Source organism: Dromaius novaehollandiae, chromosome 2 (assembly GCF_036370855.1).
Source record: "Dromaius novaehollandiae isolate bDroNov1 chromosome 2, bDroNov1.hap1, whole genome shotgun sequence".
NCBI lineage: Eukaryota > Metazoa > Chordata > Aves > Casuariiformes > Dromaiidae > Dromaius > Dromaius novaehollandiae.
In genome coordinates, this window is record NC_088099.1 from 106361116 (window position 1) to 106385061 (window position 23946).

Consider the following 23946-nt stretch of genomic DNA (forward strand, 5'->3'; position numbering starts at 1 on the left):
AGTCTCGCTTTCAGAAGTGATAGACAGGGCTCAAGACCTATACTCTAAATAGTACCAGGGAACATTGCCAAATACCAGAACTTTGTCTACTCTTAAACTGTCCCTGTCCCAACTTTACCTAGGGCTAACTAACACTGACACAACTCCCAAAGTAATTTAGAAATTAGCAAGAACCATTTTCAAAAGGTTATTTACTTGCAACGTTAAGAGAGTATAACTGAATGCGTGCTGGCTATTTGGTGCCAGCTGGTCTCAGAACCAGAGAATGGTGTGCAGCACATTTAATATGCTAATATAGCTGCAGGCTTAGGCTCTTGGCATTTAATTAACATACATGCTTATACTGATAGTTTTTTCATATCTCCCAAGTGTATTTATTTTTTTTAGTTTTTACTCTGAACTACTCACTACAGGAAAACACATGTTCAAGTAAGCATGTACATTTAAAACCTGCTCTTCATGCTAATTATGTATATAAATCATGTAGACAAACCTTTCTTTGCTTTATAAACTAATACTTGAGTACAAAATAAATCTTTTGAAATGGAAGGCTTATAGAGTAACCATTCTGCTTCCCTTTCCTTTTTAAGGAAAGACAACAGGGTCTAACTAAAAAAGTACAAGTATTCTAGCTACCTGTTATCTGTATTTTCTTCTTTTCTGTAGTGTAACACCACAGCTGAACTGGAGAGATTTTTTTCTAGTTTAACTGTGACTAGTACAATTGGTCTCTTCATTCTAAAAATAAATGAATTTCTATTGGTGCTACCATTCATCAAATCATGAATTCAGCAAAACTCTTACCTGTTAAGTAGCAGTGTTTGGCATAAGTTTGTGAACTCTAACGGAAAACAAAGTTCAGTATTTGATCTCAAAACCAACACCAAAAAGTCATTCATTTTTACCTGACACAGAAGCAGGAAGGATAGTCTGGCCCACAAGTCCTTGCTGAAGCAAATTTTGATCAAACTGACTTGTCAAAACAGAATTGTTCATGATGAAAACATTAGGATCTGTTGAGGATGAATTGAGAAGACTGACTGGTTGTAGTCCCTCAGTTGAAGTACGTGTGACAGGCTTCCTAACTTTCTTTGTCTCTGGTTTATAATGACACTGTATGTGGGTTTTTCTGCGCCCTGAAGTACGAAACCGTAAATCACAGTGTGGACATTTAAACGGCTTTGCTCCTGTATGCAGGCGCATGTGTACTTTTAGACTCCCTTTGGTAGAAAAAGAATTACTGCATACATGACAACTGAAGAGCTTCTGGCCTGGAAAAATTTAAAAGAAGAGAAATAAAAATGATAAAAACCCTTAAAAAAAAAGATCAACAGCACTGTACAAAAATTTAAGTAATTATGGATTCTAAGCTAATTGAACAGAATAAATTTGAAATAACCAGCATTTTTCTTTATAATTTTGGCTGCTTTTAAAATGAATTAACAATCTCAATGAAGGATATCTTTTCACCTCTTCCGCCCTCAATTTTTAAAACTCAGTAGTTTGTTCCTACTGTGCTATTCAAAACTCTCATTCAGAGCCTTATTTGGTCACCTTGATGCTTGTATCCTTCTCCTCCTCATCTCTCACCTTCCTGACTAACCAGGTTGTTCCAACTACACAGTTCATAAAACCGGATATTCCTTAAAGTTTTGCCTCTTCAGAATTTGGCTCCCCTTGCTTAGATGCCCATTTCTTCTTTAACTTAAGCAATTTTACTCTTCCATTTCAGCTTTTATCTAGGTAAGGCTCCTCGATAGACCAATCTATAAAGAGCTCAATCCTTAACACTCTCAGTATGCTCACAGGAAAACATCTATCAATACCAGCTCGTACTGATGGACTGCAAATAGGAAACCCGTAACATCTATAAATTTGGTAATATTCAAAAATAAAACTTCTGGAAGTAAAAAAACCAAACCAAAACAAAAAAAACACGCAAAAGTACACAAATCTGGCCTGCACATGTAGAGTTCCTCTTGCTATACTCTATCAGGTTGCATAAAATCTGAAAAACATCCCTAGTCTCAAATGGAATCCTGTATGCTTTACTGTTACACAAATAGCAACAGTAACTCTGTAGTTCATTTCATTAGTTATACATGCCATTCTACAATTCGCAAAAAACATAATGTAAGTATCTGGCAGGGAACATGCCCTTGACCACTGCAGTTGAAAACCCACAGTAACTTCCAGGCCTTTCAGTATCCTATTGCTTCCTAGTTAAAAAGGGAGAGAAATGAACATATGCTGGACAGCTGTCTTAACACACAAGAATAAAATCATGACTTCTCTGTAGTTGTGATAAGCTAAGAGTAAGTGACTAAACTAACCATTTTACTTGGTAAACCTTTAGATCAACTGTTAAACAAAGCTGACTCAACTTCCAGAGCAAAATGTACAACTGCGCTTTGGTGATGTCAGTTATTTACAGTTGACTCTCAGGTCACAAAAACAAGCTGAGCCTGTAATTTCTGCTATCAAGTTCTGGCTTTCATTCACACAGAAGAATCTCTCATCAAGTTCCTGAATTATAATTCAGCCTATTTCAAATCACAGATTCAGATTAAAAGGCAAACATTGATGGCATTTTTTTTCCAACAAAACTAAGCAAGTATCTGGCAATGTTCTATTTCAGCCAATCATGGAGCACAAAGAGCCTCAGAACATCATGAACCAAGGATAAAAAGGAGACCTGGGCTGCAGCAAACGTGTCTACCACATTAAGAGTACCATGAAGAAAACTATCTTGCACTCCTTCCCTCAAGAAAAATAACCACCTCAAAATAGTAAATATTTTTTCTTCACTAGAAGCCTGGGAAAGCCTTCCCACAAGGAAAATAACCACCTCAAAATAGTAAATATTTTTTCTTCACTAAAAGCCTGGGAAAGCAAGTAAAGGTACCCCCTCAAAAGCATGGGTTTCTCATTTTACTTCATTAAGACTCATACATATCCCCACCTATGCAGGAGATAGGCTGTATGTTAACATGTATACAGCACAAGTAAACTTTTGTCCTTGGAGACATATCAAAGGTGGTTAAGGTAGTCTTGAGGAAAGAAATGGCTTAATTTAGAAGAGCTTCAAGAAGAATGATGGAATCTGAGTGATATGTCAGCGTACACCCCTCTCTCCCATCTACCAGTATCAATGCTGCTAAAGCAGAGAAAAACCATGTATAGAAGGACAAAGTTGAAGAGGTGAGTTCCTCACCAGAATTATTCATTTCTTCAAAGGGAGAAAATGCTTTTTAGGAGGGGGTCTCAGATCAAAAAAAAGAATGTGTGGACATAATGTGTGTTGGAGGCAAAATATACTGTTAGGTAAGTTGCTAAAGATCCTAAGTAGCATCCACTGAAATGTTTCTGGTGATACAGCCAGGGATAAAGGCATAGTTTAAAGCATAGCTAAGAAAACAACATAAGAAAGAGGAGTTCAAATGTGGGAAAGATTTTCAGAATAGATGATATACTGTTCAAGAGGAAGCTCTATCTAAACCAAAACAGAACCAGGCTCTTGGTTGGCATAAGTTAAAAAGCTAGTATGGGTGTTTACAAACTAAAGCCAACATGGAACAAACTATAAAATTCAGGATGGTCATGACAGTGAAGCTTTACAAGTTTGTAGCTTCAAAAAAATGGACAAGGAAGAAGTTAACAAAATTAAGTAGAAAACAACGAGGAGCTAGCTCAACAGCTGAAGCCCTGTTTAAGCAGACACTAAAATATTTGATCAGTTCAAGACCCGACGTGCTTTTGTACAAATACTAGAAATCTGAATAAAAAGAAAGAAAGAAAAAAGAACAAAAGAGATGGATGAACTAGAAGGTTAAACTAAGTAAAGATAGCGATGTACTGGACACAACTTGGAGAAAAGATTGTCACAACTTAGGATGCAAAGTTATGCAGGAATGACAAAAGGAAAGACAAGTGCCAGAGAAGCAGCATTGCTTCCTAATAAAGTCAAATTAAATGAGTTTACTGCATCTACAAGATTACATCATACTACTGGCTACCCAGATAGAACTTTAACAAAGATGTTGCAAACTACAGGAATTAGAAAAGCAATGTTACTAGGTGAATTTAAGACAATTGCATTAAAAGAAAGGGGGAAAAAGTCAAAAAGAACAAAATAAATATGACTCAACAGAATATTGATGAGCTGTAGATGTTGCCCACAGCCTAAAACAGCCCTCTGAAAAGACATCCAGGGCAAATGCAGATACTGTGCACCACTTAGACTGAGGCCCATCTGAGGTAAGCTAGTGCAATTATAACAGAAAATGGTATCAAAAAACACAAGATCAAGTGAGTTGTAATACGGGAGAGTCAATGGGGCTTTTGTAGTGAAAAGTTACACTTCACAAAACTATGAGAGCTCTTTGAAGGAGACCAGATTCTCATTGACAAGAGTGTACCTAGATTTTCAGAGTTTTGAGCAGGTTCTATATGAAAGGGCCTTAGAAAAACGCCTGTTACAGGATGAAAGACAGTCCATTCCTGGATTAAAGAAACATAGTTATATTACAGAAAACAGTTGGAAGGAATAAATGGGCAATTTTCACAGGGCTGAAAGTCCCCAGGGGAGTTCTCTAAGCACTTGTGAAGACCTGAGCTTGTCAACATTATCATAAAACATAACGTGGAGGAGATGAACAACAGGTTGGAAAAATCTGTTGAGGATACTAAAATACTCACTAAAACTGTTTTACACTAAATAGAAGTCTATAAAATCATAAAAAGCTTGGACAAAGGGGAAAAAAAAAAAAGGAAACAATTTCTCCTTACTCCTCATGCACAAGAACTATAGGACGTAAGAATGAAATCACCAGATGGCACACTGAATAACGAATTCAAACCGAGGAACTTACTACCCAGGATGTACTGGAGGTCCCAGTTTGCATGGGTTCAGAAAATGATTAAACTAATGTAAAAATGGTCCATTAAAGGTATTAAGCAAAAAGATATCACCTCTAGATACAGACATTCAAAATCTTACTTACCTGTGTGTGTTTTAACATGACAATCTAGAGTAGATTTTACAGTGAAACTCTTCCCACATTCTTCACACTTATACGGCTTCTCTCCAGTATGGATACGAACATGCCTAATAATTCCAGAAATCATGAGTATGTGAATTTCTACTTCTATAGGAAATATCTCAGCTACTAGAACCAACTATTCTGCATCTTATTAATTTTAGAATTAGCAGAATACTTACATTTACACTACACTAAGCAGAACTAGTAAAGGGAAGGATTTCAGAATTCACTATTCTTCAAACTGATTTTTCATTTTTTATGCATATCTTACTGCAAGAAATAATTCATTTATGATAAAACTTTGTCATAATTACTTTAATAATGTAGGAAACAAGAAACATGAAAAAGCTGTTTTAGTCACATGCAGACTATACATTTTCTTTGATACATATTTTTTAAACCATTTGTAACATGAAAAATGTATATAAATACTTGCCAAATTACAGCTTAGACATAAAAAGGTTATATGAAACTGTTACTGCTAAGTGTCTGGTGAAGAATTTAGGAAATTAATAGAAAACTTTTCTACTACTTACCTGACTAAATCACTGGGTTTTTTAAAGCTTTTGGGGCAGTAACTACAACAGTTAGCATATTTGGGCTCTGCTTCCAGTTCTGCTTGCTTATCCTTGATCTCACTAATTCTGTCTTTTTCCGCAGCAGACTGGACAAGAACTTTTTCTGAGACGGTGGCACTCTCCCGAGGTCTAATTTTTGCTAGTTCTGCTGTTTCTTCTTCTGTAAAAGTTATGACACCAGGCCGTGATTTTCTGGAAGTTCTTTCAGAGTTTTCATCATCATCTTCAACACATGTAACTATTAAAAAAATTCAAAACTCTGTTTAGTTGAATCTGTAAGCTTAAATTACAAAAATAGTAGGGTTTATTATTAAACATATGGTCACTGCATGATGTGCTTGGAGTTAAATCTATTTCAAAGGTATAACCATGCATGTTTGCATATCTTTTAAAGAAATGCTGATTTGTAATTATTGTTTTTACCATAAATTAAACACAACTATGAGTAATTTGGGGCAAAAAGAAAAATGTATACTCTACTTTAGTGGCACACTAAAATAACTACATGGGAAAAACATACTATTACTGTTACTTTTAATACACTGGAGAAACTTTTGGAAAATAAATTTCTTTCAATGATTTAGATAAAACAGGAGTTGCAGTGGCTCTAGACATTAGACATTACCCACGCTGAAAGGATAATTTATAGCATTACTGTTATAGCATTCATGTAATTCACGGAAACATTTTTACTTGTTATGTAGTAAGGACAGTAAGAGTACAAATGATATAATTTACCTCCCCCTCCTGTTTCTGTAGCTGCTGCTACAGCTGAGGAGACTGTCTGATGCTTTTTCATATGTTTTTTGCAGTGAACAGTTGTTCGAAAGCTTTCATCACAGAATGGGCACTTGTAAGGCTTCATGCTCATGTGAGTTGCCATGTGCCTGGTAAGGCTGCCATTAGTTGTGAAGGACGTATTGCAAATGCTACAGCTGAATGCTTTAACTCCTTAAAGTAACAGAAACAAGTAAGTAGCACACAGTTTGTCTACGTTCACTTATACAGGACATTCACAATACCCAAATTTGAGTTAATCAAATATAGAGCTCGTATAGTCTGTTACCTGTATGAGTCTTCTCATGTGATTTAAGAACTCCCGAGGAAACAAAGCCACGGCCACAAAGCTGGCATTTATAAGGCTTCTCACCAGTATGTGATCGTACATGTTGTTTCAAATGGCTGGATTTCTTAAAACCCTTGTTGCAGTATTCACATCTATTAAAAGAAAATTATTGTCATTACTTGCATATAAGTAAAAATCATAAAAATATTCAGGCAATTCTGTGTCAGAACCTGGAAATTAGGTATAACAGACCTATATGAACGCCTGCTTTGATCTTCATTATCCTCAAGAAAATGAGGCCGTTGGGTATGCAATTCAAGTTCTTCTTGTGATGACTGATCTTGTATCAAGCGAGTAGTCTAGAAATTAAAGAAGCTTCAAATAAATTTCAGTAAGGCAACACTGAAATAAAGCCACACATATAAACAAGAAAAATTTACAGTATTTATAGTTAACATAAATAACAAAAATTATACTAGAAATCTATTCTTTCATAAATTAATGACAAGAAATTAAGTGTTGTACAATCTCTCTCTCTCTTCCAAAGTGAAAAAGAAAGCAACAAAAAGTGCAGCTACTGAATGTGAGTAAACAGACAAGGTGGTGCACTTGCATCCCTCCATGAATCTAAAAAATGTGTCTCAGTTCTCTCAGATCTGACATTTGAGGTCATATTTCACACTGAAGGAGCCTTTCTAAAGACTACAATCCCCACATCCAGTAGCAAGATACGGAGTGGTGCAACAGTTTTGAATACTTTTTCAGTGATCTTTTCATACAACAACGACTACAGAGTAATACTCCAGAAGGACAGCATGTTCTAAGATTTGAAGAGAAGAAAACTCCAAAACCTACAGATTGTAGGCTGAAATCACTCAAACCCTTCCAGGATCCTAAAACCCAGTTCAGTTCTTTGATTAACATTTACCCTTGCAGAAAAGTATGAAAGGGGTATAATTTATGCAGCTCAGCATGGTAAAGATGGCCTCACACTACTACAGAGAGTTTTCATGCGAGGTACTGTTAAGATAATAAAAAGCAGTATTTAAACTGTATTTTTAGCAATCAAACTCTTTTAAAAGTCTAACCAGATGAGTACCATGAAAGAACACCATGCACTGCAATATGCAAGCTCCATGAATGATCAATACACATTTGCAATGTTATTTTTATTGCCTGATCATATCTATACCCATGCAGCATTTGCCTAGAATTTAAGAATTAGGAAAGAAGACAGGCAATAGAATTAGATTATTTTATAAGACTAGGTGTACTGCTAAGTTTTCAATTCACGATTTTACTTCATACTATTATATCCTTTCTTAAATCTAGAACATACGTACAATTCTTTTTTAGAAACATATAGCCGCATCAATTTATTTAGTCTCCCCGCCTTGTTTTTGGTTATTAAGCAAAAACAATCTAGAAAAGAAATCTGAAACTTTCCTGATTTCTCAGACTTCACCTAATCACCTATGCTCACAAGAAAATCATCACTGAACACAGAACAATGGACTCTGCCTTCCAGCAGTACTTACTACATTAATAGTGTCTGTATTTGGAACTTGAAGAAGGGCTGGTGGATGGTAACTCGTTGAAAGAGCCTGAGATTCAAGTGTGCTCGAATCCTGTAGCTGCTGTACAGCTGGAAATTGAGTCTGTTGATTGTAGCTGTCGTTCACCGTAAAACCTGCCAAAAATTAAGACAGTCACAACTCCAGAAAATAGGCACAACAGGACTTTGAATAACGCCACGCTTTTTGGAAGACTATCTTCAAACGAGAATAAGCAGTATTACAATATAGTAATACTTGTTTTATACTCTTCTCTGCTGAGTGGCAAAATACACAAATGTTTCTGGCATCTACATAATATGCATAATAGGGTTACTTACCATTGGCTGGAATTCTATTGGACAATCTCCTCCACAGAACAACACTGTTTGAAGTTTCTTCGGGATGCCAGAATTACCTTAGAGCCATTGAAATTTTGAATTTCTTGTATGTAAGCATGCATGTGTCAAACAGGTTGACCCATCTCCCTTTATCCATGTTGGTACCACGCTCCCTTAACTACACTGGAAGCCGATCACAAGGATGCAAAGCTCAGTGGGGAGGATGGCGGGGTGAGTGGAGGAGATGACCCAATAGGAGAACTCCAGTTTCTGATAAAGTAACCCCATCTCCTACTTTGGATCTCCTCCACATATTCCCACTCTTTAGATAATAGTAAAGTAAGGCCTCTCAAAGGCAAACTGCAAAGTAAAAACAAAAATGTGTTTATTGATATTCCCAGTATAAAAACCGAAATTTGTATTTGTTTTTGTTCTTGTAAAATATCAGATCCTAATTATCTCCTTTTCTAAATGAATGAATGAAATTACTATATTGCTGATTGAGAGTCAGGAAAATATACCTCACATTGCAGTTGTCTCTATGTTATTAGAGACGCTCTTTTACCAACCCACCTAACCCCTAATATTTCTAATACAAAAAAAAATTCAATGTTATGTGGAAAAAAACGAAACCATAATTATCAGTAGCTAAGAGCAGCCATTTTATTATTTCTGTGCAGTTTGCCTTTAATGGACAACAAGGATGAAGATTATGAAAACAGGGTAGAAATAAACCTGTATCAGATGACCATAGCATCAAAGGTCAAAAAGCAACGCTTTAAGAATGTTTTGAATTACAGTATATCAAACACTGGGATGTGCTTTAAGCAGAAATTTTCCCAAAAGATAACAGTATTCTTCTGGTGTGAAAAGTATCAACATAAAAAAAATAAAATTGCTCATATCCTACCTCTCACATCACAGAATCAAAAGTAGCAAATGTAAACAAATCCTGAAAGCATTATTAGTCAGGTTATAACTTAACACAAAATCTAATACTGCAGCTTGTATACTAGCTTCTTCCCTAGAATTAACCAAGATTACATAAGAAAAAAAAAAGACAAAAGGATTCAGTAAGGTAGAATTTAGATGATTGTGTGATTTAGTTATACACACACAAAAATTTAAACTATTCCTAGCTTTTCATGATGGCCAAAAATGTGAATCTTGCACCTCAATTATCGTCTTTGTGGTTTGACAAAATAAAAAAGCAGCTTGAAGAACTGCCACACAAAGCCTTACAGTGATAAAAGGGCCACTAATTACTGTTTTCAAATAAAATTTAAAAGCAGTGTTATAGAAAAAAAAGATATGCAAGCTACATTTGGTAAGAACATCAAAATAAACCTAGGCCCCAAGAACCTGAGAAGCAAAAGTGATGCCACTTCCAGGCCCTGCATACAAGAATGGAAATAACTGTTAAACACATAAAGTAAAGGCTATCTAAAGAACTCGAACATTTTTATGTGGTACCTTTTTCACTAGCTAAGAAGAAGAAAAACAAGTTACTATACCTGTTTAACTTCACAGTGTTGTAGTAATAGCAATTATTGAAATCCTGAAAAATTTTCCAGGAACAACCCTGGAACAAAGTGCTCAAGACAAAAAGTTCTAAATTTAGAGATATTTTTGGGCAAAGTGAAGAATGAAATACTACTTCTAAAAGCAGTTCTGGAATAAAAACAAATCAAAGCTGTAACAAGAAAATATATGATACATCCTTATTCTGCTCAATACCTGGTATGAAGGTCAAATTCCACTCAAAACTTTAAACAGATCTGACATTTCTGAGTATGCTAAAGACATTTGCCAGCACCACCCTATTTTGACAGAACAGCACTGAAAAAACAGAAATTCCGTCTGAAAAACAGACAGAAATAAAATTCAGATCCTTCAGTTCCTGGGCTTGCTTTTCCTTCCCTGTATATCATTTCCTAGAAACTTAATCTTCTTTAGCCAGGTTAAGAACAGAAAACATCTTAAGCTCTGTGTAGTAGGAGGAGTCTTTTACTAGAGAGTCCTCTAAATTTGGGATGAGCTTTCGTATTATTTCAGTATTAGTACTCATTTGCAATGCTTGTTTTTTCTTGTCCTGAGGAAATCACCCAAGCTATTCTCTTCTACATTGACATAACTTACTGAAAAGAGTAGAATACTCTGGAATCAGTTCACTAGCAGAGATGCCTTGCATATATGAATCATAAACCAAGAGTATCGTAGTTCACAGAAAATACAGTATTTTGGTTTTCAGTCACAACCTAAGGTCTTCATTTTCCAAACTGACATTACAAACACAGCTACATGCATCTGTGCATCTCTGTGGAGACCAGAGACTAGCAATTAAATGTTCTGTACATTGGCTTCCCAGAGAATGTCTGGAACCAGCTGAACAGTAACCACTAGAATCAGTGTGTAAACAGTTACTGAAAGAATCAGATTTTAAGTCCTGAGATTGCAAATCAAGTTCATAGGAAAGCAAAACAGCAGTCTGGTGGCAAGGGTATATTCATATGAGTTACAGAATTGCACAGCATTTGAAATTCTTGTGGGATTTCAAGACCACTTCCATATCACTACCTCAATTATCAACATCCAACAATGCTTACAGGGAGATTTTAAAGGAAGAAATGGTGACATAATCTGTATGAAAATACGTTTGACGACAGATGATGCTCAATAAACCAAAGTCATTTTCTGATAAAAAGATCCATTTGGTTGTTCTGACCTCATTAAAAGGTCATCAAATGAAGAGGCATGAATATGTAAAAACTATCAAGAACACTGAAGTGCCTTTTCTCTCAATGTCTTCAAAACTACCTAAAATGAATGATAGATTATGATACAGTAACACCCTCATGAGATCCATACTTCTTTACAAATTTGAAGCATACCAAAAGGAAAATCTATCCAAACAAACAGAAATTATGTTAGAAGTATTACTGTCAAACCTGATCAAATAAACATGTAAAGTTTTCATAGGTCTGTGCAGACCTAGAAATCAGCATCTTTTGTCTGGATATGATTTTTTTTCTCCTTAAAGATCAACAAAAAACAAAAACCCAACCCTCCGGTGTTGCTTTATTAACAAAGTTAAACACTGAGCCAAAATATTTTTGTAAAAATACAGCCTACATGTATCAAGAAAAAAAAAGATACAATATCTGGGTCTTGAATGTCCTGCCTAGCTGCCAAGAAAAAGAGATTAGGAGCATGAAGCAGAGAAGCAGACATAGGGAGAGGGTCGACCAATTTAACGCATGCATCCGCGCATATGCTTACCTACCTGAAATTCAAAAATTTTGAAGGGCTCCAGGATCTTCAAGGAAACTTCAAAGAGTTGGGAATCTGTGGATGAGATTCCAAGTAGAATAGGAGAAGTCTTATACAAAAAAAGTCTCATATGAAAAAAAAGTTCTCTGTACTACTTTGATAATGTATCGATGAGCAGCCTAAATTTCTCTGATGATGAAAGAATTGTTTCTGTAAGATCTACAGGAGTCTTTATTTTCCCTGAAGAAAGCACTTAGTATTCACTATTTTGTTAATGAGAAGATGCACATGCAAAGAAATTGAAGTCTAAATAAGATAACAAAACAGAGGTTACATACTGTTTTTTCAATTTGAAAACAGCCATAAAAAACAAAACCACCACCACCACCACACTGAGAGTAAAGATTGCACTATTTTCTGTAGTGTCTTCTCATTCACTTAGAAAACTGTAAAAGGTAACCAATGAAAGTAATCCATAGTGTTTTAAATGGGGACCTGGTTCAGTCTTGTTTAATGGAAGTTGAGACACTGATTTCTTTTGTCAGTTACATACAAAGCAGCACAATCTAGAACATTAAAATCAGCAACAAATTACACCATTTCTTCACAGTATCATGCAAATTAGCAGAGTCAAATACATTTTTACAAAAGGCGATAACAAATTAAACCCAGAGATGTTCAGTCAACAACTGGATAGAATAACAATTACTCAGTATCAGCTATAAAGATACAAAACTTCTTTAAAAGAATCTGAAAAAAGAAGGGGACAACTAACCAGTCAGGATGCTGCCTTAAAAAACAACCCTCCCTAAAAACCAAAAAACCCCAAACCCAAAACAACAAAACAGCACACACACCACACCTAACTTCCTATCAAGCTAACAACTTAAAGAATCCTACCAGGAACAGCAGGGAAGGCAGTCATTTCTTCACTTTCTCTCCAGACTACATAAGCATCCCTTCCACATATTTCTGAGTATTTTATAGGCCAAATAAAAAAAAAGTTTCCAATTGTTTATAGTATCTTAACTTGTTACTTATGTAGCTTTGTAAAATATAGACAAACTGCTGTGGTTAGGTGAAAGTATGAATCCTGACAGCTACTCAGTCAAACCTTGGGCTGTCTCTCTGATTATCTCAGGATATTATGCAGTTATATTTAAGGGAGAAGTGGTGTGGACTGCCTAGCACAGCAATTTCGAGAAGAATATAAAATGCCTGACTATAAACCTCATATTGTAATGACTAAACACTAGCCCATAAAAGTAAAATCTAATAGTTAAGTAGGCAAAATACTCTTCTACCAGATATAATTTCATAATAGTAATTTAAGATAAAGTCTTCACAAGTTATCTTTGCATTGTAGTTGTATCGCTTCTGCAAGCCCAGTTTTGAAATGCTTTATGATAGCAAAGCTGTCAAAATTTATAAAGATCACTTTAAAACCTTTATTAACTACTAACCTTGTGATAAACCTTGTTGATCAAACGACTGCTGTGTTATAGCTTGTTGTTCAAATTGAGTGATGTTTTCCTGTAAAGCATGCTGGGATGTCACAAACCTATCTGAAAGAGGTGTGTGTGGGGGTAAAAATCAAGAAAAGATGATAAAATTAACTGGATAATTCACAGTTATTCCCAAAGAATTACATTTTATAGTCATCTGAATTTGCATTACATTAAAAAGTAAATAAAAGTGATAATAAATTGAAGAGGTAATCCTACATATTTTAAATCCTTGCTTACTGTAGGCTTTGTTTATATTCCTCTGTAATGGTTACTAATTAATTATAACATGAAAAAGACCAAATAAAAGGGAAACACTTCATTCCACTATTATTAAAAGAATAAATCCATAAAATATTTTTGTATTCTCCCACCTTGAAACACAGTCACAACTTCCTAAATAACACTGCTTTACAGTCTACTTATTAATAATGGAGGTGATGAGAATAAGTTTTGTGCACATAGCATTATTTTCCATATATTTAGAATATATTTAGGAGTTCTGTTAAATAAAAGGATTTTTTAAACTTTGCACCATTTATTTTTATTGTTTTAATACTTACTTACACATTAATGAATGAAAGAAGCCATAGGTATATTCGGCAGTGAACTTCTATTCCATGTGTTTTCCAGTTACTTACTTGCATTGTCTTGAAACCATCAATGAACTTTGTAAAGAAAAAGTTCTTTGAGAAATTGTGAACTTATCTCATTATAAACATTGCCATGTTCTGAATACTTACCTTCATCTTGCTCTAAAGGCTGATCAGCCAATTGTTGTTCTAGTCCTGTTTCTTCTGTGCCTACTACTGACTGCTGGTCTAACTCTAAAATAGTTTGCTGATCTGTTGTAACAGCTTCCGACTGCTGCAGCTCATCACTTTCAATCTCTACTTGCATCTGTGTAGAAACATGAATGCTCTGCTGATCTACTGTAGAATCATCTATTGAAGCAGCTTGCTGATGCTGCTGAAGTTGCTGTGCAAGTTCGTACCTGCAAAGCAAGGTAAGAAAGAAGATCTTTCTATGGCTTCAATTAGGCATTCTGGTAACTATTTATACAAGATAATTTTTATTTTTATTATACAGTGTAACTTAGCACATCTTCAGATCTAGCTAAGTATTTCCTAACCATAAATAAATAACCTTATTCAGTTATTAACCTTTACTACAGAGAATCTCCATTCCAAGAAGGCCATAAATTTAAATGACAAGGTATTTACTCTTTCTTCACTTTAATTTATCTCTAATACATCATTAAAAAAAATAATTGCTTTTGAGAAGAATGGATGGAGTCAAGTTCAACAAATTACTGTACCATTGGAGGTAAAGTAATTGTTCTCTCAAACAGAACGAAAACTCATTCAACTTTATCTTTTTCTCAACATGGCCTGAGATGGCCAACATAGCTTAAACCCTTTTGCAAGCCAGACTCTTAAGCACTATGTACTAATAAAGATACACAAAATTAACTGAACTGCAGATTCAGAGTAATAAAAAGAACAAAGCAAAGTTCTTAAAAATACTTTGAAAGAGAGCTTTTTTCTTTTTTTTTTTAAAGGAAGGACTACTGAAAAATGCCAAAGGATTAAAATAAAAATTGTATACCTACCTATGGGTCTTCATGTGTTTTTTACAGTTTAGTGATGTTTTGAATGTTTTTTGACAATACGGACACATATATGGTCGAAGGTCATTATGGATACCCATATGTCGCCTAAGGCTACCACCCGTAGTGAAGGCCCCATTGCATATAAGACACTTGAAAGCTTTCAATCCAGTGTGTGTTCTAATATGTGCTTTCAGCACTCCAGCTGACACAAAACCTCTTCCACACTGAGAGCACTTAAATGGCTTTTCACCAGTATGTGACCTTTTAAAGAGAAAACAGAATTTAAAGCAGATTAACAATTTGATTCTAAAAATTATTTAAAAACGGAGTTTTAAAATGAGCAAAACAAACCAAACAAAGGTAACTCCTTTATGGATGGAACATGACTCAATTAACAAAAGCTGGAAATTGAAAGCTTTAATAAGTTATACACGCACATGTCTTGCATGTCATCACTGGCAGGGCTAGAAGCCACGACTACTAACGCTGTCTGACAGTTTTCATTATGCTCTGCAGTCTGACCTCATCTGCTGGTCAGACTTTGCCAGAATTACCCCATTTGGGTTGAATATTTCTATGTCAGATGTCTTCTTTAGACTGAGGTAGTATCATTTATATACTTTGTTAATTTCAGCTAAAACAATTCATGTCCACAGAAGTTCAGAAAAAAATATATTGCCCTGCTCATATTAAATACTGTTCTGGCAATCTCCTAAGGAAAATCTCTGACATGTTTATAGTTTGGAAAAATGACTTGATTTCAACAGGAAAGGCTTTTTTGTGTCTGTGATACATCTTCTGTGACTTTTTAGCAAGCAAGTTTTAAATCTAAATAAATTCAATTTGCACCTAATATTCTAGAACCTAATGTTTAACAACAAATCTCTTGCAGAGGACTCTGACCATCCTGAGTATGTCTGAATAAGACCCAGTATAATTAGTACTTTAGACTGCTACATGAAGAGAGTATTCAGGTAGAGAAACTCTCTTATCTGTACTCTATCTCCCCTTTTCCCAAATCTTTCCTTCAGAAGGTGTTAGAAGAATTTCCCCTTACAAGTACACTGGGATATAAAAACACTGCAGGACAGTTAGGAAAAAGGGAGCAGAGTGCAACTAGAATTTTATCAGCTACAACTGTATAATCCCAGGAATGAGAAACAGAAGGAAGTTAGGATAAATGTCAGAAAATGGAAGATAAGGGAAGTAGGATATAGTGAAATAAGCATTTGGAATTGGGAAAAGATAGGGATGGTTTAAAATTACAACAGCCTTAGAAGTCTACGACCACCATATCAGATACTATAACAAAGAGTCTGTGACAGATACCAAATTACTATTCTATTACCAATAAATATCTATGCAAATTAATGGTAGAGTAACCCATCCCTTCCTTGGTGTGCCTGTGGGAGAAGAATCTGACATACTGTCCAGTCACTGCTCTGTCAACAGCATAAATTTGCATTTAAAAACGCAAGCTTTCTAAACAATGATCAACGCCATTTCACGAAGGTAGACTGATGATACAAGTTTAAATTTAGGTATAGCAATGTCTGTACTTACAAAGAAAGAACAATATGGAAAAAGGGAAAAGTTTCTCTAACTCTTCTATGGCCATAACAAAGCTAAGCTAAGCTTCACTCACTAAGTACTCTGTTGAAAAGACCAGGGAGAAGAAAGGAGAGTGGCAAATGATTGGTTCCCCCTCACATCATTGTACTTCAGTATGGGAGAAAAAAAATGAAGATGCACAAAATAATTAATGAGGCACCTAAAGTCAACTCATTTTGAGCTGAAGTACATGTATAACCAACAGCAGAATGAATTCAAGCACAAGCATTTGAAGAACAGGTAATTTTCAAACACAAAATGTACTCCTACAAAAAGAATACACGAGTATTCAGTATATTCAAAGTAAGTTAACTAATAAGCAATCTATGTTGTGCATAATTAGAATACTTACAATTTCTATTGAAAGAATCCTGACAAAACGACAAATAAAAAGCAAAATGAACTAGTAAATAAGTCAACTACACTTCTCCAACACAAACGAAAGATGCAAAAACTATGAATCTATAGAAAACTCTAAATTACATAACTGTTTTAGTAAAATGTGCATAAAAATTAGGCTAAATATAAGACCCTCTTTAGGCTAAGAAAAAGCCCTCTATCTGCAACTTACATTTTAACAGTAACTAAACAGTGAAATTTATGCTAAGAAAATAAAGAGAAAAGCGTAAAACAAGATTAAAATCAACTATTTAAGTAAAGGACAATGAAGGTGGTAATGATGCAAATCAGCAACATTTACTAATTTAAAATTATTTGTCACTTATTCAAGTGACAAAATTATACTATTAAAATTATTAACAGAGTCTGGCTTGACTGTATCTGCAAAGGATAGTGAAAAATCTAGATAGGGTATTACAAAAAGCAAAACATACTGCAAGGCTTTCCCCCTTCCGATTAGTCAACATACAGAAACCAAGAACTGCTTCAAGACCATTTGAGAATCTCTACCAATACAGAACTCAATTTGTAAGGGAAACATGAGATATTCACTATAATTTTAATTAGAGATGGAAGAAAGTGGTACAGAGCTTACATTGCAGAAACAAGCAGGTAGAAGTATAAAATCTTTCCTTGAATCCTGGTAATCATGAAATTTTCCCATATTTTCTCTTCCAGTTATGCATAGTATATAAAGCAAGGAGCAATGTTTGATGACTAGACTGAATTTCAAAGCTCACAGCTTCGAAAACTTTTGATAAGGCTCTGAGCAACCTGATCTAACTTTGAAGCTAGCCTTGCTTTTGAGGAGGAGGTTAGATTAGTTACTTTCACTGGTTCCCTCCAAACTAAGTTCTTCTATGACACTAATCCTGTGATTTTAAAATACACCCACTATATGGCACTTGAACTGAGCTTCAGGCAACAAAATGACGCACAAAATGGTTTGCTCTGATTATGGCTTAAGCTTAATTGTTTTAGGTTTAGTATGTAGAAAACAGCACACAAAATAACAAGCTTAATCTCCTTTTCAAACAACAGCAGTTATATACAAAGCAGATGGTCTGGAATACACAATTACACCATTACTACAAGAATTTGCAAGGCACTACATGCACTTTTCCATATGTAGCTCAGGGGAAAAAATGCCATGAGTGTTAATAGGCTACATTGTACATCACCATTTACACCGCTAGGACTGTGCGTGTGCACAAGTTAGTCCAAAATTTCTTTGCACTTTACCAGAAAAATTAGTATCACTGCTTCCCTAGTTAAAGGCAGTAAAATAAGAAACACAAAGTCTCTTCAATGAATGCTATATGAGTTTCATGCTTTTCCATAAGATTTGTTATTGCATACATTTCCTTCCTCCTGTATATTTATTTTACCTGATGTGTTGTTTAAGATGACAAGATTTTTTATAGGCTCGATGGCAGTAAAAACATTTGTATGGTCTGTCTGCATCATTCATAAAATTATTATTAAAATAATTTTGGAAGAACTGGCTATTCCTTGGGATTGGCTGGATAAGACCTGCACATATAAACACACACAAAAAAAGGAAAATTGGTAAAGTTACTCAAAAGTTGCAGTAATCTGAAGAGCTATTATTTGCAAAAAAATTGTATTTTAAATGACTAAACTCTTAAGTATGCAATAGTGTAAAGAAACTGAGCATCTTTTCAGCACCTATTTAAAATTAGGCATGCATCTAGCAAAATACATGCTGTATTGCACATGCTATCTACTTCAGTGTTATTTCTTTTTTTACTCCTCATTACAGTCCACCTCATTACATTAAGCTGCACAGATGTCCAGAATAGACATTAAATTCAAACACAGTTGACAGTTACTAATTCACTGCTCATTAGGTAATGTTTCACTCCTACCTCAGTTTTAACCAAATAACATTTAATTAATGTATGCCAGTTATACAAGATAACTCGATGCATATTTAATTTTCATTTTCCGTGAGAAATACAGATCACCATGATATATATACGCCTGCCTTTTACCAAAACAAGAAGTCCATTAAAAAATTGCTATCCTTGGAAAACATCTACCTTTACTAATCCCATCAGTCTTGCTAGTTGTCTGGGTACCTCCAAAAATTTATTAGAGGGTTTAAAAACAAACAAAAAAAAACCTTTACTTGTTTATACACTGTACCCTGAAATAATTCTAACTCTGGAAAATCAGATGACAGTTCCTGCTACTAAATGTCCAACTGCTAATCGAAGTGTGTCTTGACCCGCCAACAGAAGCACCTCACCTCAAAAGCTGTGACAAGAATGGGGAGGGTAGCAGATTTCTCAAGTAAAGAGATTCATCATCATTCACACATCTTTAAACCCACAAGTACTGATCATAGTACTAATATACAGTAATGAGTGAATGACACAAAGTTTCTGCTAAGAATCAAAAAATCTCTTTATGCTGCTAAATAGCCTTTTATGCCATCTTTTCATTCTTCGAACTCTTCATCTAGCATTCTGTTTCATGTTCTGTTCAGAAAGGTAAGTACAAAGGGTTACTGCTGACTTCCAAATGTAATTGAAAAGAACGGAAGACAAGCAGAGGCAAGTTCTTTCCATTTTGACTACAGATGACAACAAAAATATAGAACAGACTTCTCTGTCTCAGACTTGAAAAAGATGTGGATGTGTATACATACATTTATATAAACATACACGTGCACCGAAAGTTCCTTCACTTCCCCCAACTGACTCAGTTGGTCTAGTAAAAATGTTTTCTCTTCCAAAAAACCCCTTGCTTTCTAAATTTCTTCCAGCATTCTTTTGTGATGATAATTAGAAGTCGTCTACAGGAGATTACATCGGTCTTCCAAATCAGACTAGGCCTCCATATGATAAATGTACTCTCAGTTATTTTTGAATCTTATAAAAGCAGAGTAATTCAGTAAACTCTCAGAATGAATGACAGGAGACTAATTCATATGGATATCCCAGCCTACAGTGGTTCTGGTTTGCAGAAACACTGCAAAACAGTGATTCTATCGTCAGTCTATCCTGCTATCTACTGCTATCTATCCTACTATATCTGTCTTCAATCGATGAAAATTTTAGTGCACTTGGACAGCTTGAACATATGCACAAATACCTGGAAAACAATTAATTTACAGTTGCACATACAAAAACTACAGCAATGTACATGATAATGAAAAAAAATTCAAATCAGAACTGGCACCAATACCATTGTAACCATCACAATGAGCTAATATTTAGAAAAGTAATGGCAACCCCTAATATAAAACACATCCAAATGATATACTCAACCTGTTCAACTCAAATAAATGAAACTTTTTTTTAATTGTTAGGATGGTTAAAAGTGGCTCTACCCTAGATGCAGCAAGTCAGTGAAATAATCTTGAGTGGGATCTTTCTGCAAAAAGGTATTTTTCCTGACATCAATTCTGTCTTTGGAACCACAGTAAATGCTAGAAAAATTACAATCATTTTTGTATTTCCTAGTCAATAAATACCACCAACTAATAGAATAAGAAATAAACATTTAAACAGGCAGCTCTCTTGATAACAGCCTGAAAGCTCTTAAAAAAATAAAAAAAACCTTGTTTTAAATCTTTTAAACAAAATCTAAACCTACGTCTTTGTTTTTTCTTTTTCTCATTAAAAGGCACCACTTAAAGACTAATACAAGTAAAGACCAACAATACCAATTTCTTGAATTCTCTCAAAGAAAAAAGATTTATTCTAGGAAAAGTGGAAATATCACCAGTGAGTTGACAAATATGCCACCTTCTTGAGAAATGGTGGAAGTTCTTAGTTCTACATTGCAAATTCCAAACCCAGCAGAGTTCAGGTGTTATCAAGTATCTGTAAGAAACATAACTTTTACAGTATTTTTTATTAATATTGCTTCATTTTTTTCACTGAAATAAGAAAAGGATTTTCACTAGAGAGATCTTGATTTTATTGAAAAGTTTTTTCTTTAATATGAAAAAAAGGACTGTAACTGTTCTTGAGGTTTATTCTGGACAAAATTATTGTGCGTTCTGAGTATCTGAAGCCCTCAGGCAAGTTTTCTTGTTGCTTTCTGAAAACACTGTGTCAGATATAAAATACTTGAGAAAACCATTAGTCTTGCGTACAGTAATTCTTGGAACTAATGAAAGCAAAAGGACTTTTAAAGACTGACAAAGAATTTAGGATAAAGATAGTACTCTATTGCATAAAGATGACAACACAGTAGACAAGGCAGGGGTTAGCAGACTGGTGAGTCAAACAGCAGTGAAGGGTAAATATCTTGATCAATAATCTGACCTCAACTGGACAACATGGTAACACTGCCTTCATTAAGCTCTAAAACAACTTACTTTCTTCCAAAAGAGTGGGTTTACAAAGTGATGCAATAGGTTTCTACTACAGAATTACAAGGACTCTATATGAATTTTCTGTCACGTGTTCCAGAATTACCCTGTCCTTTATTGAAAAGTTACCACTAAAGATCATTTTAATTCAGTTGTAATCACAGCATACCAAATTCACTGAAACTATACAACACGCTTTGTGATTCATTAATATACGCAATTAGAATAGACTTGATCAGCCCAAGAAAATTCTAGACATTATCACCTTTTCTGTACCAACAATCCAACACCAATAATTTACATTCTTCTTCTAATGTAATGTAAAAATGCATACATATTTTACAAATCTTACAAGATTTCTCTGTAAATAAAAAGATCTCATTAATTCATAAATGCCAGAGGGCTTTTAGTGGAAGCAAACTATGGAATACCAATCTTGCTGAAGCCTGTTTGTTTCTACTGACTTATTTCAAAGTGCACCTTTCTGAGTGAACTCTGATTGCCTTTGATTGATTGAACTGTGACGTCTTTTTCCTTTTTTTCCATTGAAACCCAAATTTCAAGTTTCCAAATGAGTACATATTTACTCACTCTTTACCTAAATCAGTGATGAGTATGGGTTCTTGCAAAGGAATGTCTGGTACTGGAACACTGGTCCTTCCTACTCGAACTTTTACAGGTTTACGTTGATGCCGCAACTTTCTTAGTTCGGTATGCTTAAAATGTGACGCAATATGAGTTTTCCTGTGGCCTGACGTTCTAAACTTTTTATCACAGTGAGGACAAGCGAAAGGCCTAACACCTGCAAGAAATTAAAAAATATTAGTTCGTAATTTTATTTCCACCTCCCTAGAAATGTAGATTTGGAATACCAGTATCCACTTGGAGGCTTTCTTTTCTCTATTTTCTTCTGCTTTTTCTGTCAGGGTGTTACTGCTAAATATACTTTCAGAAGAGCATATCAATAAAATCCACTCAGAAGTAAATATGAAATGGCTGAATTTTTAACTGTGGTTGTAACACATCACTTTAAGCAAGCTTGGTATCAGGAAAACAGATGATGCAAATGTGACTGCAATTTTTAAAGGGTTCCAGGATCTATCAAAAGAATTGAAGATAACCAGTCAACTCTCCATGCAAAGCAAACTGTTAAGAACTGTAAGAAAAATGAATTAGCAAACACAGACAAATGAATTACAGGATGAAATGGATGAACAGTGATGTGGCAAAGTTTAGAGAAATTCTAGATATGTCTATTAAAAAAAAATCAGTTCAGTGCTTGGTAGCAGTCAAAAAAGCAAGTCAACAGGAATTAAGAAAGAAAAACTTTAGTACTCCAAAACCTGGTAGCATTTTGAACAGGACATTCAGCTCTGGAAATCCAAATCTCTTTTCAAAAAGGATGTTAGAGAGCTTGGTAAGCTCCAGAGACAGGCAAAGCTGATCAAACATATGGCTTTTGTTCAAAGGGAAATCCTGGACTCCTAAGGCTAGCAAAGATAACTGGGTAGGACAAAAATTCTATAACGTCGTAAGTGGAGAAAAAGCACAGGGAATAAGGATGACCTGTTCCTCACAATACAATAACTAAGGAACATCGGATGAAACTGTTAGGCAGAATATTTAAAGCAAAAGAAAGCACCTCTTCACATGTAGTTAAACACTGGAATTCATTATTTTAGATTGTTCTGTTAGTGAGTTCACACGGGTTCAAAATTAATTAGACGAATTCCTGAAACAAAAATCTACAAAGTCCTGCTAAACACAGAGATACTGTCTGCTTCAAAAAGTCCTCAACCCAAAAATTAGTGGAAGCCAGGCCTCCATAATGGCAAGAAGCATTACTGTAGGCTTCCCCTCTTATTATGCTCTTCTATAGTCCTCTGCTACATGTCACCAACAGAGACAGCATATTAGGCTAGATGAACCTTTAACCTGACCCAGTAAGCCTAACCCACTGAACAAGGTAACAGCAAACATGATTCTGTGACAGGAAGAGCAAGCATGCTGAATGATGGCTAACTACATGCTGGAGTTCCATAAACATCTGACTACCTAGTTTTCAAGCCACTTAGTGCTTTTGCCATCCTAAGTCGGACTTCTTATATAAAATGTTTCAAAATGTTTCAAAGCAACAGATAAAGGACTGGTTTACTGGCTTAAAGTTCCATAACAAAGTGAAAAATTCTCTGCAGACAAGTCTAACATTGCTATTTCATAGATTAAAGGCAGCTGGCTCTAAAAGATAATGGACACCAGTAACGCTGGATTATTCAAAGTCACTTGTGAAAACTTACAAATGAAGACACTTGCCAAAGTAATACCTAACAAAGACACCAACAGGCAGCTCTTCTTGAAGGAGAAACTATCATAGGATATTTAGGATGTACTCAGGTGCAAATATGGAGTTATCCTATATGGTGCACATAGAAAGCCATCGAACCAATTTGTGTCATGAAAGCAGGCAGAGAAAAATTACTGACTTTTAGCAGGAGAAAGTAAACATTAATATCCAAATGACAGTAACTGCACAGAGAACACTGAGTGTTGTTACCACATTGACACAGAAAACATGAACGAAAGATGAATCATGGAAACGAAACAGGGGAAATATATGTTGC

The 23946-nt window shown here is 35.0% G+C and overlaps 1 protein-coding gene across 11 annotated transcripts in view; it reads right to left on the reverse strand.

Moving 5' to 3' along the window:
• The window catches only part of ZNF236 (zinc finger protein 236), an 87737-nt gene that overhangs the window by 23195 nt on the left and 40596 nt on the right, over positions 1 to 23946 (reverse strand). For all 11 annotated transcript variants that reach the window (XR_010387864.1, XM_064507117.1, XM_064507116.1 and 8 more), the window contains exons 12-23: positions 21924 to 22127; positions 18366 to 18510; positions 14968 to 15228; positions 14099 to 14349; positions 13314 to 13415; positions 8225 to 8376; positions 6939 to 7045; positions 6687 to 6838; positions 6359 to 6571; positions 5579 to 5858; positions 5004 to 5107; positions 906 to 1271 (exon numbers count right to left, since the gene is read on the reverse strand). Coding sequence is in view for 10 of the 11 variants with exons in the window: in XM_064507117.1 (XP_064363187.1) it covers positions 906 to 1271; positions 5004 to 5107; positions 5579 to 5858; positions 6359 to 6571; positions 6687 to 6838; positions 6939 to 7045; positions 8225 to 8376; positions 13314 to 13415; positions 14099 to 14349; positions 14968 to 15228; positions 18366 to 18510; positions 21924 to 22127 (2337 nt within the window). In the remaining variant the exon portion in view is untranslated. The remainder of the gene's footprint in view (positions 1 to 905; positions 1272 to 5003; positions 5108 to 5578; positions 5859 to 6358; positions 6572 to 6686; positions 6839 to 6938; positions 7046 to 8224; positions 8377 to 13313; positions 13416 to 14098; positions 14350 to 14967; positions 15229 to 18365; positions 18511 to 21923; positions 22128 to 23946) is intronic.